Source organism: Nannospalax galili, unplaced genomic scaffold (genome assembly GCF_000622305.1).
Source record: "Nannospalax galili isolate Female #2095 unplaced genomic scaffold, S.galili_v1.0 scaffold129, whole genome shotgun sequence".
Classification (NCBI taxonomy): Eukaryota; Metazoa; Chordata; class Mammalia; order Rodentia; family Spalacidae; genus Nannospalax; species Nannospalax galili.
Genome location: NW_008360030.1, coordinates 1002534 through 1015362, shown reverse-complemented (window position 1 = coordinate 1015362; position 12829 = coordinate 1002534). Strand labels below are relative to the sequence as shown.

The 12829-nt window shown below is 43.7% G+C and overlaps 1 protein-coding gene across 1 annotated transcript in view; it reads left to right on the top strand.

Moving 5' to 3' along the window:
* Positions 1–654: 654 nt before the first annotated feature.
* The window catches only part of Chst7 (carbohydrate sulfotransferase 7), a 51182-nt gene continuing 39007 nt past the window's right edge, over positions 655–12829 (top strand). Inside the window, exon 1 of the mRNA XM_008824102.3 lies at positions 655–2320. Coding sequence (XP_008822324.1) covers positions 825–2282 — 1458 coding nt within the window. The 5' untranslated portion in view covers positions 655–824 and the 3' untranslated portion in view covers positions 2283–2320. The remainder of the gene's footprint in view (positions 2321–12829) is intronic.

Below are 12829 nucleotides of genomic sequence, written 5' to 3'. Positions count from 1 at the left end.
GGAGGTACATGAGCACTGAAAATCCATATATTTTACAAATGAGTAAAACTGAGACCTGGTAAGATGTGCAAGGCCTCCTCCAGGTAGTACAATCGCAAGGAACAGAATTCTTAGAATTTCACAAAGGCTAGATCTTAACCATTAAATGTGTTCGTTTGTGTGACTCCAGCAATGTCTCCCAAATCCCCTACACCACCAGGCAATGCACAGTCCAAATCGTTTATCTTCGTGGAGTGCTCCATCCAGAATACGGTAATACCCACTCCAGGACTGATGAGGGCGCTGGATGTAGATCATGGAGTGTGACTATCTGCCTAGAACAGAGATGGCAAGGCAGGGGTCATAAAACAGAAAGGACAGTGGAGTTCTCCGGGTGGGGTCCAGTCACTGGGTACAGTCTGTACACACGAGGCCCTCCCTTGCCTGAAGTCAGTTAACGGAGACTTGACTTCATTTTGAAGGAGTTGCATAAAGGTAGACTCCTGTTTGAAGCGCCCCAGAGGAGGCCATCGCCGGCGGCTGCAGCCCCGCCCAGTTCTGGTGGTGCAGTGGGCGAACTTGGAGGGTAGGAAAGGCGGGGCTGTGGGCGGCGCCGGCAGCTGCCGAACCCGCCAATGAGTGCTCTCTAGAGGCTGAGTCAAGAAGAGAGGTGCCGTCACTCTAGCACCACCGCCTTCCAAGTTCCCCCCTTGTGGATGCACAGCCCGGTCGCTCCGCTCCTCCCAGCTCCAAGGGACCAGAAGCGGCCAGAAAAGCAGACTCTGGGCGGGAGCCAGGGGAAAGGACGGCGCGGCGCCTGGCCTGCCCCGGGGAGTTGGTGAACGATGAATGGCCGGCGGCGGCGGCGCCGAGAGTACTGCAAGTTTGCGCTGCTCTTGGTGCTGTACACGTTGATGCTGCTGCTCGTCCCCTCGGTCCTGGACAGCGGCAGCGACCAGGACAAGGGCGTCGGGCACTGCCCCGGCCTGCAGCGCAGCCTGGGAGTGTGGAGCCTGGAGGCGGCGGCGGCTGAAGAACGCGAACAGGGCGCCGAGGCGCGCCCCCCGGGTGGATGGGGCGCGGGCGGGTCCCTGGGGTCCCCAGGCAACCTCAGCACGGTCGGAGAGGTGGGGACCCACGAGAAGCAACACATCTACGTGCATGCCACCTGGCGCACCGGCTCCTCCTTCCTGGGCGAACTGTTCAACCAGCACCCGGACGTTTTCTACTTGTATGAGCCCATGTGGCATGTGTGGCAGGCGCTGTATCCAGGAGACGCGGAGAGCTTGCAAGGAGCGCTGCGCGACATGCTGCGTTCGCTCTTTCGCTGTGACTTCTCGGTGCTGCGGCTGTACGCGCCGTCCAGGGACTTGGCCGCGCGAGCCCCGGACTCAACCAACCTCACCACCGCCACCCTTTTCCGCTGGCGGACCAACAAGGTCATCTGCTCACCGCCGCTGTGCCCCGCTGCGCCCCGCGCCCGCACCGAGGTGGGCCTCGTCGAGGACACTGCCTGTGAGCGCAGCTGCCCTCCGGTGCCGCTCCGAGCCCTGGAGGCAGAGTGCCGCAAGTACCCGGTGGTGGTCATCAAGGACGTGCGCCTGCTCGACCTGGGCGTGCTAGTGCCCCTGCTGCGTGACCCAGGCCTCAACCTGAAGGTGGTGCAGCTTTTCCGAGACCCGCGGGCCGTGCACAACTCGCGCCTCAAGTCCAGGCAGGGGCTGCTGCGCGAGAGCATTCAGGTGCTGCGCACCCGCCAGAGAAGCGAACGCTTCCACCGCGTGCTACTGGCGCACGGCGTCGCCGCCCGTCCCGGAGGCCAGGCCCGTGCGATACCCTCAGTGCCTCGCACTGATTTCTTCCTGACCAGTGCTCTCGAGGTGATCTGCGAGGCCTGGCTGCGCGATCTGCTTTTCGCTCGCGGTGCGCCCACCTGGCTGCGGCGCCGCTACCTGCGGCTGCGCTATGAAGACCTGGTGTGGCAGCCCCAAGCCCAGCTGAGCCGTCTGCTGCGCTTCGCCGGGCTGCGGGCGGTGGCGGCTCTGGATGCCTTTGCACTCAACATGACGCGGGGAGCAGCCTATGGCACCGATCGGCCTTTCCACCTGTCGGCACGCGACGCCCGCGAGGCGGTGCACGCATGGCGTGAGCGCCTGAGCAGAGAGCAGGTGCGCCACGTGGAGGCCGCCTGCGCCCCAGCAATGCGACTGCTGGCCTACCCTCGCAGCGGAGATGAGGGCAACCTGGAGGCCGCCAGGGAAAGGGAGATACCACTGGAGATGAAGGCCAAGGCAGCCATGTAGTATCTCAACCCCCTGCTCCAGCCCTGGGGTGGATCCCGGTAAGGTGGTCCTGGGCAGAGGAGGGTGTAAGGAAGGGTGTTGCGGGAGGGAGTCTGAAACAGCTCATGAGTTTTGGAGTAGATAAGGTAACAGTGCTTTCTTGAATGGAAAGCTGTCAGACCAGGTCCCAGAAAGCCCTGTTGATAGAATTGAAGAGATTGATTGGGTTTGCTAACCTAGCCACCTTCCTTCTCAGAAGAGGACCTTGAAACGAAAGAGAATGTGTAATTGTAGTTGAAGCAGCATCCAGATCTCTGCACTCCCCATCTGCTTTATGCAGTATAAGACATCAGAGGTCCGAGGACAACAGAGAAACTCTGAAACATCCTAATGGAACTTGACAAGGGGAAACAGTACGAGGTAGTATAGTATTTAGGGAACTCTTCGAGACCGGTAGTTATGAAATTGATGCCCATTTGTCTTGTGGGGAAGCTTTTTGCCATGTGCTGCCAGAGAAAACCAAAAAGTCAAGGTGCAGTGGAAGTTATGGGTTCTTGGCCCGTGCTTATCATTAATTTCTCTTTTGATAGTTCTTCAGTCTCCCGCTCAGGCTCCAGAGCTTTCCTCAGTACTAAGTACGCAGGCACAGCCAGGGAGCTCTTGCAACAGTTTTGTGCACATTTCTGTGTCAGAAATTTCTTTCTTGGCTGATGCGTGCACCCCTCCCTTCCCCCTTTCTCTTTCCTTCCCCTCCTCTTCTCCTCCCCCCTCTTCACCGTCCCGGTCCTCCCCCAACCACTCCCGCTCTGCGTCAGCCACTTACTGCTGTTTGCAGGATATTTGACCATATCCCGTTAACACCAGGTCACAAAAGCTGCCTGGTCAGCTTCCTCTAGTAGTCCAAGACCTCTGGAGTGGTTTCCCCCACTCCATTCCATCGTCGTGATAGATTGGGGCAGGGGGCGGGGGGGCGGAGCTTAGATTGCCTATAACAATTTAACAATTTATGAAAAGTCACCCCGTCTTTTGTTTTCCTTTTCTGTAAAGTGTATATGTATAGATGCTAAAATGGCCTTGAACACTCTCCAAATGTTTCCAGTGTTGGGTCAACAGATGGCATGTAACATTGTTATGCATGATGCTGACCATCGGAGTCTAGTTGGTGGCATGGGAACGCATTTCCAAAACATTGTGAGTTGGAAGGGTGCCTGTTACTTTCTGCTAGGTATAGACCAGAGGAGAAGGAAAAGCAGTGTAGGGAGGACGGAAGTGACTTAAGTTTCCATTCATTATTTTATAGTGTAATTCAGCATTCCCCTGGGATGGGCTGGAGGGACAAAGGTTGAAGATGTTAATGAAGATGGATTTTTCGGTTAATAGAGCTAGGGTTTCAGAGTGATTCTGGAAGCTAGCCAACTGACTTTTTTTCTGCTCTCAGCAATCAAGCCAGTTTCTATAATTGCTAGGAAGTCTGTGTTCTTTCCTGATTTCCAGAGTGAAGGAAGGTAAGGCACAGGGCGACTCCTCACGTCTTAACAAAAACATCCTTTCATCTGTATTTACAGATGGAACATAATGGTCCCTAACTCTCCTTCACAGACTTCAGGAACCCCCCCCCCGCCCCAGGCAAAGCTGCAACATTTTATGGTTTTAAGATTGGAGAATCTCCTAGAATCGTTTGCTCTACTTCCTCCCCCAAATTTGTTCTGATACTTACTGAATGCTGATTGGGGCAGGATAATGGAGCAGAGAGTAGAGGACAAAGACTTTACCCTTTAGGAAGTGCAAGTCTGTGAATGACAGTGACTGTGGGCAAAGACCCTAGTGTTGCTGTTTGAAAGGGGCTTCCTGCTGATGGGGGCTTCTTCCTGATAGGGGCTTTTCTAGCAGGGCTGCTGAGGAAATTTTAAGTTCTTGTAGACTTTGGGAACTGACCCTGTCCTTTCACATTCGACACTTAATATCAATCTGTGGATTTATTGAAATGCTTGTATTCTCAGTTCCTAGGAAGATAATCTGGTCATAAAAATCTTTCTTAGAACCCTTAAACTACTAGCTGTCTTCCTTCTCACTGGCTAGAGCTGGCTCATATGATCTGCCCTAGGCCAATAACCGGCATAAGGGAATAAGAACATCCTGAATGGCCCAGAGCAGCAGTTCTCAGTCCCTGCTGACAATTACAGTAGACTTTAATTTTTGGTGAGTATGTTTCTAAGACCCTCAGATGGTACTATATTCTATATATACTGTACTTTCCTCTATACAGACCTATGAGAAAATTTAATTTATAAATTAGTCACAGTAATATATTAACCACAATAATAAAATCAAACAATTATAATAATGTATTATAGTAAAAATTCCACCCATGTAGTGTTTCTCGGCTGCCATAGGGCAGGTAGTGTATACAGTGTGGATTGGTGTGGATATGCTAGACAAAGGGAACCAGTTTATCAGTTTATCCTGCTTCTCAGAGCAGCAATGTAAAGACTATAAATAATTTATGCAACTTTGTATTAATGTACCTGGTGTGGTTAACAGTATGTAACTGGAGCCTGAGAAAGGAAGACCATATAGGTAGGAGAGATATGCATCCAAATGAAGCACTTTTAAAAATGCCAATGCCTGAGCTCCAGCTCAGAAAAAAATTTTTTTGCCTTGGTGTTGTAGATGGAACCTATGGCCTGACATATGCTATGTAGGTGCTCTACCATCCTGCTTTACCCCTAGACCAGGAGATTCTGAGTCAATCTGTCTAAGAAGAGGTCCTTAGACCCAAGCTCTGGGGTCTCAAAGCTCCCCAGGTGACTCTACTATGCAGCCTAAACTGCAAACCACTGCTTGGATCAATGATTCATCCCCTGGGCCAGGTCACTGGCATGGAGCAAGATCAGAATGGGGAATCAAGGGCTGTTAATGAACAGCAAACTCAGCCACAGTGAGTTATGGGAAAGGGAAATTACACACTGGCCATTTATCACCTTCACATGCTTTCAGATGTGTTGTTGCCTGTAGCTGCTCATCTAAGAGCACATCCTTGCACAAGCACTGTTCACTCTTGTTCTGAGCAGACTGATGTACTGTCCTGTCTTTTTCAGCATGCCTCCTTTAACATCTATCCTTTGTAGAATCCCGGACTTCATTCCTATTGCTCCCCTATGTTTCTCCCAGAAATTGATTTTTTTTTTCTCTCTCTCTCTCTCTCTCTCTCTCTCTCTCTCTCTCTCTCTCTCTCTCTCTCCGTGTGTGTATATGTGTGTGTATGTGTGTGTATGTGTGTGCATGCAAGTTCTGGAGATGGACCTAGGGCCTCAAGCATGCTGAGCATCTGTTCTACCACTGATCTATATCCCTAATGCCCTAAGGCATTTAAGACTCTTTAGTCTTTGTCCTTGACAAGATTTATGCCCCCTTTGAAAGAAACTAGGGACTGAGGCAGGTGTCTTGTAGATTAAGCTCTAACAACAAGGAAACTAACTCTCGGGAAATCATTCTAAATAGAAAAAGAAATGTCCAGCCACCACCATTTTTGAAGTCATTCCATTTAACTCAGTAGACTGAGCCCCAATGTCCTATGTAGGATTACATATAATTATCACTCTGAAAAGACCATCTGTGACTTAAATGCAGACTGCTAAAGAACAGGCATTGTTAAAACACTGCTTCTATGTAGAATTTTTCATTTAGCAAAATCTGTTCAGCCTCACAGTAGCCTATTAAGCTGGGTATTGTGAATCAGAGGCCTGGAAATTAAGATGGTGGTAGAGGTGGTGATGGTGATATGCATATTTGTGTGATTATGCAAACACAGATAGATTGTAGTTATGTGCATGTGCACAGATGAGTACATATGTGAGCAGCAGGGCTTCAGTAGCACATGAACGATTTTTAATAAAACATGTCCCTTTAGTAAAACATTGCCCTTGTGAGAGTCATGCTTACTTTTGATTTGAACGTTCTCTGAGCTCCTGCTTGGAACTGCCTTCTTTGGCAAGACTCCTCAGTTGATGGTGGGTTTGGTGCTTAGTGAGGCAGGGGAGGCCCTTAAAAGAATGATGTAGGAAAACAGTATCAATGGTTATTCATTTTTTTTTCCACTAGGACACAGGAACTTAGGCCTCAGGACCTGGGTCTTTTGGATAGTACTTGCTTAAGTATAAGAAAAGGTTAAGGGCTTGGGATGTTGCTCAGTGGTAGAGCAATGAAATATAGCAAAAGACTAGAACAACATAATTATCCTACAGTATGGCCTTAGGAACTGGACAAATAAGTTCAATACATTCTTACAATGAAACACAATATAGGCACCAAAAAGGAAATGACATGGAAAGATTACCAAAGCATTAATAATTTAAAATTGAACTTATTAAATTTTGTATAATTTAAATAATAATTTATTTAAAAATATTTTAAAATTAATTTTTAAAATTAAATGTGAAAAAAGCAGAACAGTAAATACAGTTCACTCCTACTTATGCGTTAAAATGCCAATGTATTTGAATTTGCACAAAGTATTTTTAGATATATATATATATATATCACAAGAAATGCAGTGATTATTCTAGGAATGGAGACTGAAGGATGTTTTGTACCCTCTTGCATGGTTAAAGGTTAAAGTCTTTTTCTTTACCAGCTGCCTACATCATTTCTACAAATTTTAAAGACATCAGTTTAGAAACAAAGATCACTTGTTTTAATCCTCTGGGTGTGTTATCTTTGACACTTTACCTAAGCTCTCTGAACTTGTTTCACCACGCCCAAATGCACCTCACACCCTACGGAGCAGAGATGAAGACCGAGTCAACGTGTATCCAGCAAGGAACACTGCACAAACAGGCACTTAATAAATGTCACTTTCCTTTGGCACCAAGGAACCTTAGAAATCTTTATTCCACCCCACCCTCCACATGTTAGGGATGGAACACAAGGCCTTGTTCAAGCTAGGCAAGTCGTCTATCACTGTACCACGCTCCTAGCCCCTTACAGTTTGGGAAACAGGACTCAGGGGGTTTAATAAAAGGTTTATTTTTAGTCTAGGCAGAGATTTTTTTCTCATGAATACAAATGTAATATAAATAGTTGGGAGTGATGGTTTTTAAAAACATTCACAAGGAGCCTGTTAAGAATTCTTCAGTATGCCTCTGCTCAGCCTGCTCCCAGCATGAACCATCCAGAAACTAGAAACAACAAATTGGCCTTGCTATATTACATGTGATGGTCTAGTCAACAAGGACTCCCAAGTGACACCCTCTCTCCGTGAAGTCCTCTGGCTTCCTATCCTTGTTCTTCCTAATGGAACTGAAGGAACGTAGTCACCTGAAAGCAGCATTTCTTTCTACTCAAGTGCAATATAGAGTAAGAACAGTAGGGAGCAAGAAACAGTTCTGGCTGAAGTTCAAGAGCACTGGGAAGTAAAGAATTGTTTGGAAGCTGAACAGGAAGCCGTTTCAATTGGAGTAAAGTTGCAGAGCGCAGTGGTGTCTTCAGGAGAATTGGAACCCTTCAGCTTTGCTTCCCACCCCTTCCATGGCCAGGCATCAAGCCAAAGGCCAGCCTGACATTTCTGCAGCTGGCCTTGTTAATATTAAAGACCATCCTGCTAGAGGCTGAGAATGAATTAGAGCATCAACTGGTGGTGAATACTTTTTAATTCAGAGGGTAAGAGGCTGTGAAAGAGGAGCACCGTGTTTGACTTAAGTGCTGACTATATATCTGAGCTGCAGACATCTCCCTTGAAATGAACAGGGCGGTAAAGTCTGTCTTATAGAATTGGATACCAAAATAGTCATGAGATAGACATATTTTTGCTTATAGTTTCAAAACCTGTTTTATGAAGCATTACTTTTAAGGCTGGGGTGTCAAAATGCTGGGAAGGCCTGCCATAGTCTTTGGGTCCAGCAAGTTAGATGCCCATCAGAGGAGCTATTGGCCATTGATGATGCTGAAGGAAGAAAAGTCACTCTCTTTTGGGGATGTGGCCACTGGTAAGTGCCCCATGTCCCACTGGATGGCCCTACACCTATGCGCATATGGGCAGCATTAATTTGACTCAGGATTATTAATAAAAAATAATCAAAGAGGACATAAAGTTGGGAGGGAAACTGTCATGGGCCCTAGGGGGACTCGAAGGGAGGCAGTAGTAGATGACTATGACCAAAATACATTGTATAAATGTATGAAATCTTCAAAGAATTAATAAAAATATTAGTTAAAATAAAAGAGAGGCCTTAAGAATGGAGCTGAGTGGTTGAACATGTGCCAACCCAAGACCTGGGCTCCAACTGCAATACCTGAAAGAAAAGAAAAGAAAAAAAGAAAAAAGAATGCAAGTTTAATTGCAATCCAAACACCCAGACAGAGTGCTTCCAGTGTGTTGTTTGATTACAATCCTTGGGTCCTGGTCTCATGGAGGCAGGAAGGGGAGAAAGCAGTCCAGCTGAGCTCCTGCCCCACCACAGAACAACACTGGGGTATTTGTAAAGCAGGAGCAGTTGATCTGAGGTACCCTGAGTTCAAGTGTTCCTCTCCTCCAGGACGGAACTGAGAGGCTAATTTCAGAAGTCATTCCATACAGACAGATAAGGTGGACATTAGGAAAGAATGTTCCAGAGATCTGAGATCACTTTTCCCATGACTAAGACTAGACTTTATCAAAATGGGCTTTTTACTGCTTCAGAGAGATTATAGGAACAGCAAGCCAAAAATACTAAAATAAACATATTTTGCGACCGTGACCAGTAATAGTCATGTATATAGAGATTAGAAATGCATGTGAAAACGTCTCAATGTCAATAGCCTTGGAATGAATTTTTCTGTATGAAACTGTGTGTTCTGACAACGAAGTGGAGATCTTTTTTAAACGTTGGAACCTCATTTAATTTTATGTCTTATAGAGTTTATAATGAGTAAAAGATTATATAAGCGTAATAATTCATCTGTAAACCTAGAAATGTACAGCCAATTTTGAAAGAGATGTACCCTGGCTCAGAAAAATGTTATTGAATAGGTTAATGCTGTTGTAATGAAATGCTTCTTTTAATTAAAAAAAAATAGGACTTCCCTTTGACCAGCCAAGGATTGGTGTTTGTTAAATATACAGATTTTAGAACCAATAAAAGTAGATGTGTCTCTTGTCATAATAAAGACTACCAGCATGAATGTAATAAGGAAAACAATATATTTTCTTCAATTTCTGCAAATATGTTATACTTTGTTGTTGTTCTGTATCCTTTCCCACTGTTGATAGGAATTTTAAGAAGATGGAAAGTTAATTATATGATGGTCATTAACCCACATGGTAACCCACAACTATGTACTAGTATTACATACTAAGCAAGATTTTTTTAAATTACATTTATTTCTTTATCGTGAGTGTGTGTATGTGTGGTGCCACAGTGTGCATGTGCAGGTCAGAGGACAATTTGTGGGAGTCAGTTCTCTCCTTCCACCATGTGGATTCTGAGGATTGAACTCAGCTCATCAGCTTTAGTGGCAAGCACCTTTACTGACTGAGCCATCTTGTTGATCCTCACAATAATTATTTTTAAATACTTGAGTTGGGGGCTGGAGAGATGGCTCAGCAGTTAAGAACACTGGCTGTTCTTGCAGAAGACTGAGGTTCAAATTCCACATGGCAGCTAACAACTAGGAGATCTGACAGCCTCTTCTGTCCTCTGATGGCATTGCATGACATGGGTGCACTTACCTACATGTAGGCAATAAACACATACACACACACAAATAATAATAATAAATAAAATATTTGAGGTGATGAAATGCTAACAACCTCGATAATAAAATTTGATTATTTTACACTGTATAATGGATTAAATTATCACACCATAATTATAAATATGTAAAATTAAAATAATAATAAAGACAATTTTACAATATTGAAATGGCTGGCTAAAATACATGCCCTCACAGAAAATAAAAAAATCCCAAGCATTAGTTAATGCATTTTAAATTGATCTTGTTTTCTTTGTTTTAAAATCTGTGTCTGTATGTGCGTGTATATATAACAACCATCCACAGTTCTTGCCAGACTGTGCAGAAAAGGAGAGAAGAGCAGAACAAACATACTGCCTCACTCTGCAGGGAGAGATACGAGACGTAACTGGCTACACTTCGGCTATATTTTGTCTATATTGACTAATAAAGGCAAAGGACAAGTCTTCATGGGCAGCTCCAGGGCACCTCCTTTCCAGTTGTTCACTTGACTGATGGCCCTTGTTAAGACAAAAGTATAGCTTTCATCTGAAAGGTAGAAATAAGAGTTTATTCTGGAGTCAAATATGAGTGACCATGGCCCAGGAACAGATTCGGGTCACTCTACTACATTTCAACATGGCAGCAATTTTAGGAAGTTTTTACAGTAACAGAACAAAGAAAGCCATAAGTCAAAACATTTTCAAAATATTTTGGTGAGAACTTTAGATGGGCTACAGTAAAATGAGGGAAACCTCTGTTAGAGGCCTCAGGTGTTACTTGATGACATTCTTAGCCTTTGAGATGGTAGAAGATAAATGGTGTGTTTGTGCATTCTAAAAGGATATTACCTAGTAGTCAAGAATGGATGTAGTTCAAACACAGAGGTGGGCAGTGAATGGCTATTAAGGGAACTAAAAATAGTATAAGATAATTTGCCTCCAGCTATATGAAATTCTGGTTTTCCATAATCACTGAATTTCTAATCAGCCTTGCCATATACTTGTGTGTATGTATGTGTGCATGTATATGCACATGTGTGTGGAGGTCAGAGAATGATTTGGATGTTATTTCTAAGGAGTCACCTTATTTTTTGAAATAGGTCTCTTATTAATCTGGAACTCACCAGGTAGGCTAGGCTGGCTGGCTATAAGCCTCAGGAAATCTGCCTGTCTGCCTCCCTAGTGTGGGAAATTGGCACAATCTTTTCTGGCTTCTTTTATATGGGTTCTAGTCCGTGAACTCAGGTCTTCATGCTTGTGGAGCAACTAATGAGCTATGTACCCAGCCTGCCTTGTAAAATGTTTTAACATGAGTGAAGTTTTTGTTTTTTTTCTGGGAACTTCAGTTTACAATTTCCCCATTGGCCAATCATCTTGTTTTCTGCATGTGGAGGTAAAATATAGTTTTATGTCTGACAGTGCTAGGGAAACTCATTCCTCATATCTGATAAAGAGGCCAGTAGGCAGGAAAGCAGTCTTCAGGAGAGAGAAACAGTTGATAAAGACATTAAAGGATAAAATCACTACATCAGGGGTTGGAGAGATGTCTCAGCAGTTAAGGGCACTTGCTACTCTTGCAGAGGACCCAGGTTCAGTTTCCAGAACCCACATGGAGGCTAACAACCATCTGTAACTCCAGTCCCAGGAGATCCGACAGCCTCTTCTGGCTTCTTCTGGCATTGTATGACCATGGTGCATTTATATACTTGCAGGCAAAAAGCTCATACTCAGAAAATAAAAATAAATAAAAATTTTAAATCACTGGATCATGTAAATTTATTAGCCACCATACTCTAGGTCTAATTTTTTTGCCCTTTATATTTGACATAACATTTACAAGTGACATATAACTGTATAGGAGTGTCATAGTAAAATTTACAATAATCAAGAACACAACACAGTCAAAAAGAAGTAAAGCTAGCAGATGAAGGCAATAGGTATTTTAGCCAACATAAAATCAAACTCTTTAACTAGATTAACAACATATTTTCTTGTGTCTATAGTTATTTGTACTCTATGATGTATTTAATGTGATAGAGTGAAATAATTTATTACCTTTTCAATTTTTCTTTGGTCAGTTTGATTTTGGTTATAACTTCATGAAGTCGCTAGTTCTAATTTCAGGAAAAATTGATTCTTAATATATCTAAAATCTAAATATCTAAATTACTATAACTCTTATTTATGACTAATTGCATTTGTCATATTATTTTGGGATTCTATAGGATTTTACTTCATGGAAGTAGGTTGAAAGTCATATTACAGAAGAAATCAGATAATAATATAGTATCACTTTAAATTCCTTTTAACAAAATTGTCTTTTCCCATGTACCAAATATTAGTGACAGGGACAAAAGGAAGAAGTTTGACTTGTAAGAAATCAGGATTCATTGGTTTTGGTGAACATAACCAAATCTTATTTCTTATTTTATAATCAGAAAGGGAAATAAGGGATACCAATGAGAGTCATTTTGTATTACTGTCCATCTACTTTTCATTGGCAAAATATCAGTATATTTATGTATATTATATAGCCCCATCTAACTCAAAAATAGGGCACCTTAAATACACATTTAATCAAGAAACATGGACTCTTGAAATATAAAATACCATCAATATTGTTATTGCAGACTGATATCTTTTGTATAATTCAGATAAAGAGAGGGAACCCAAATCTTTGGGTATCTTTAACAAGAGTCAGTGGAGTTAAAGTTACTTCAAGGTAGTCAGAAGTCTAAGTATTCCATAGGGCTTTTACAACTTTTAATTTGTTGTGTCTTAAGTTTTTTAAAACATATTTTGCTTTATTTTTCATTGAACTTTTGAGATTTTCAAAGAATATAGTTTGATGGTATTTAG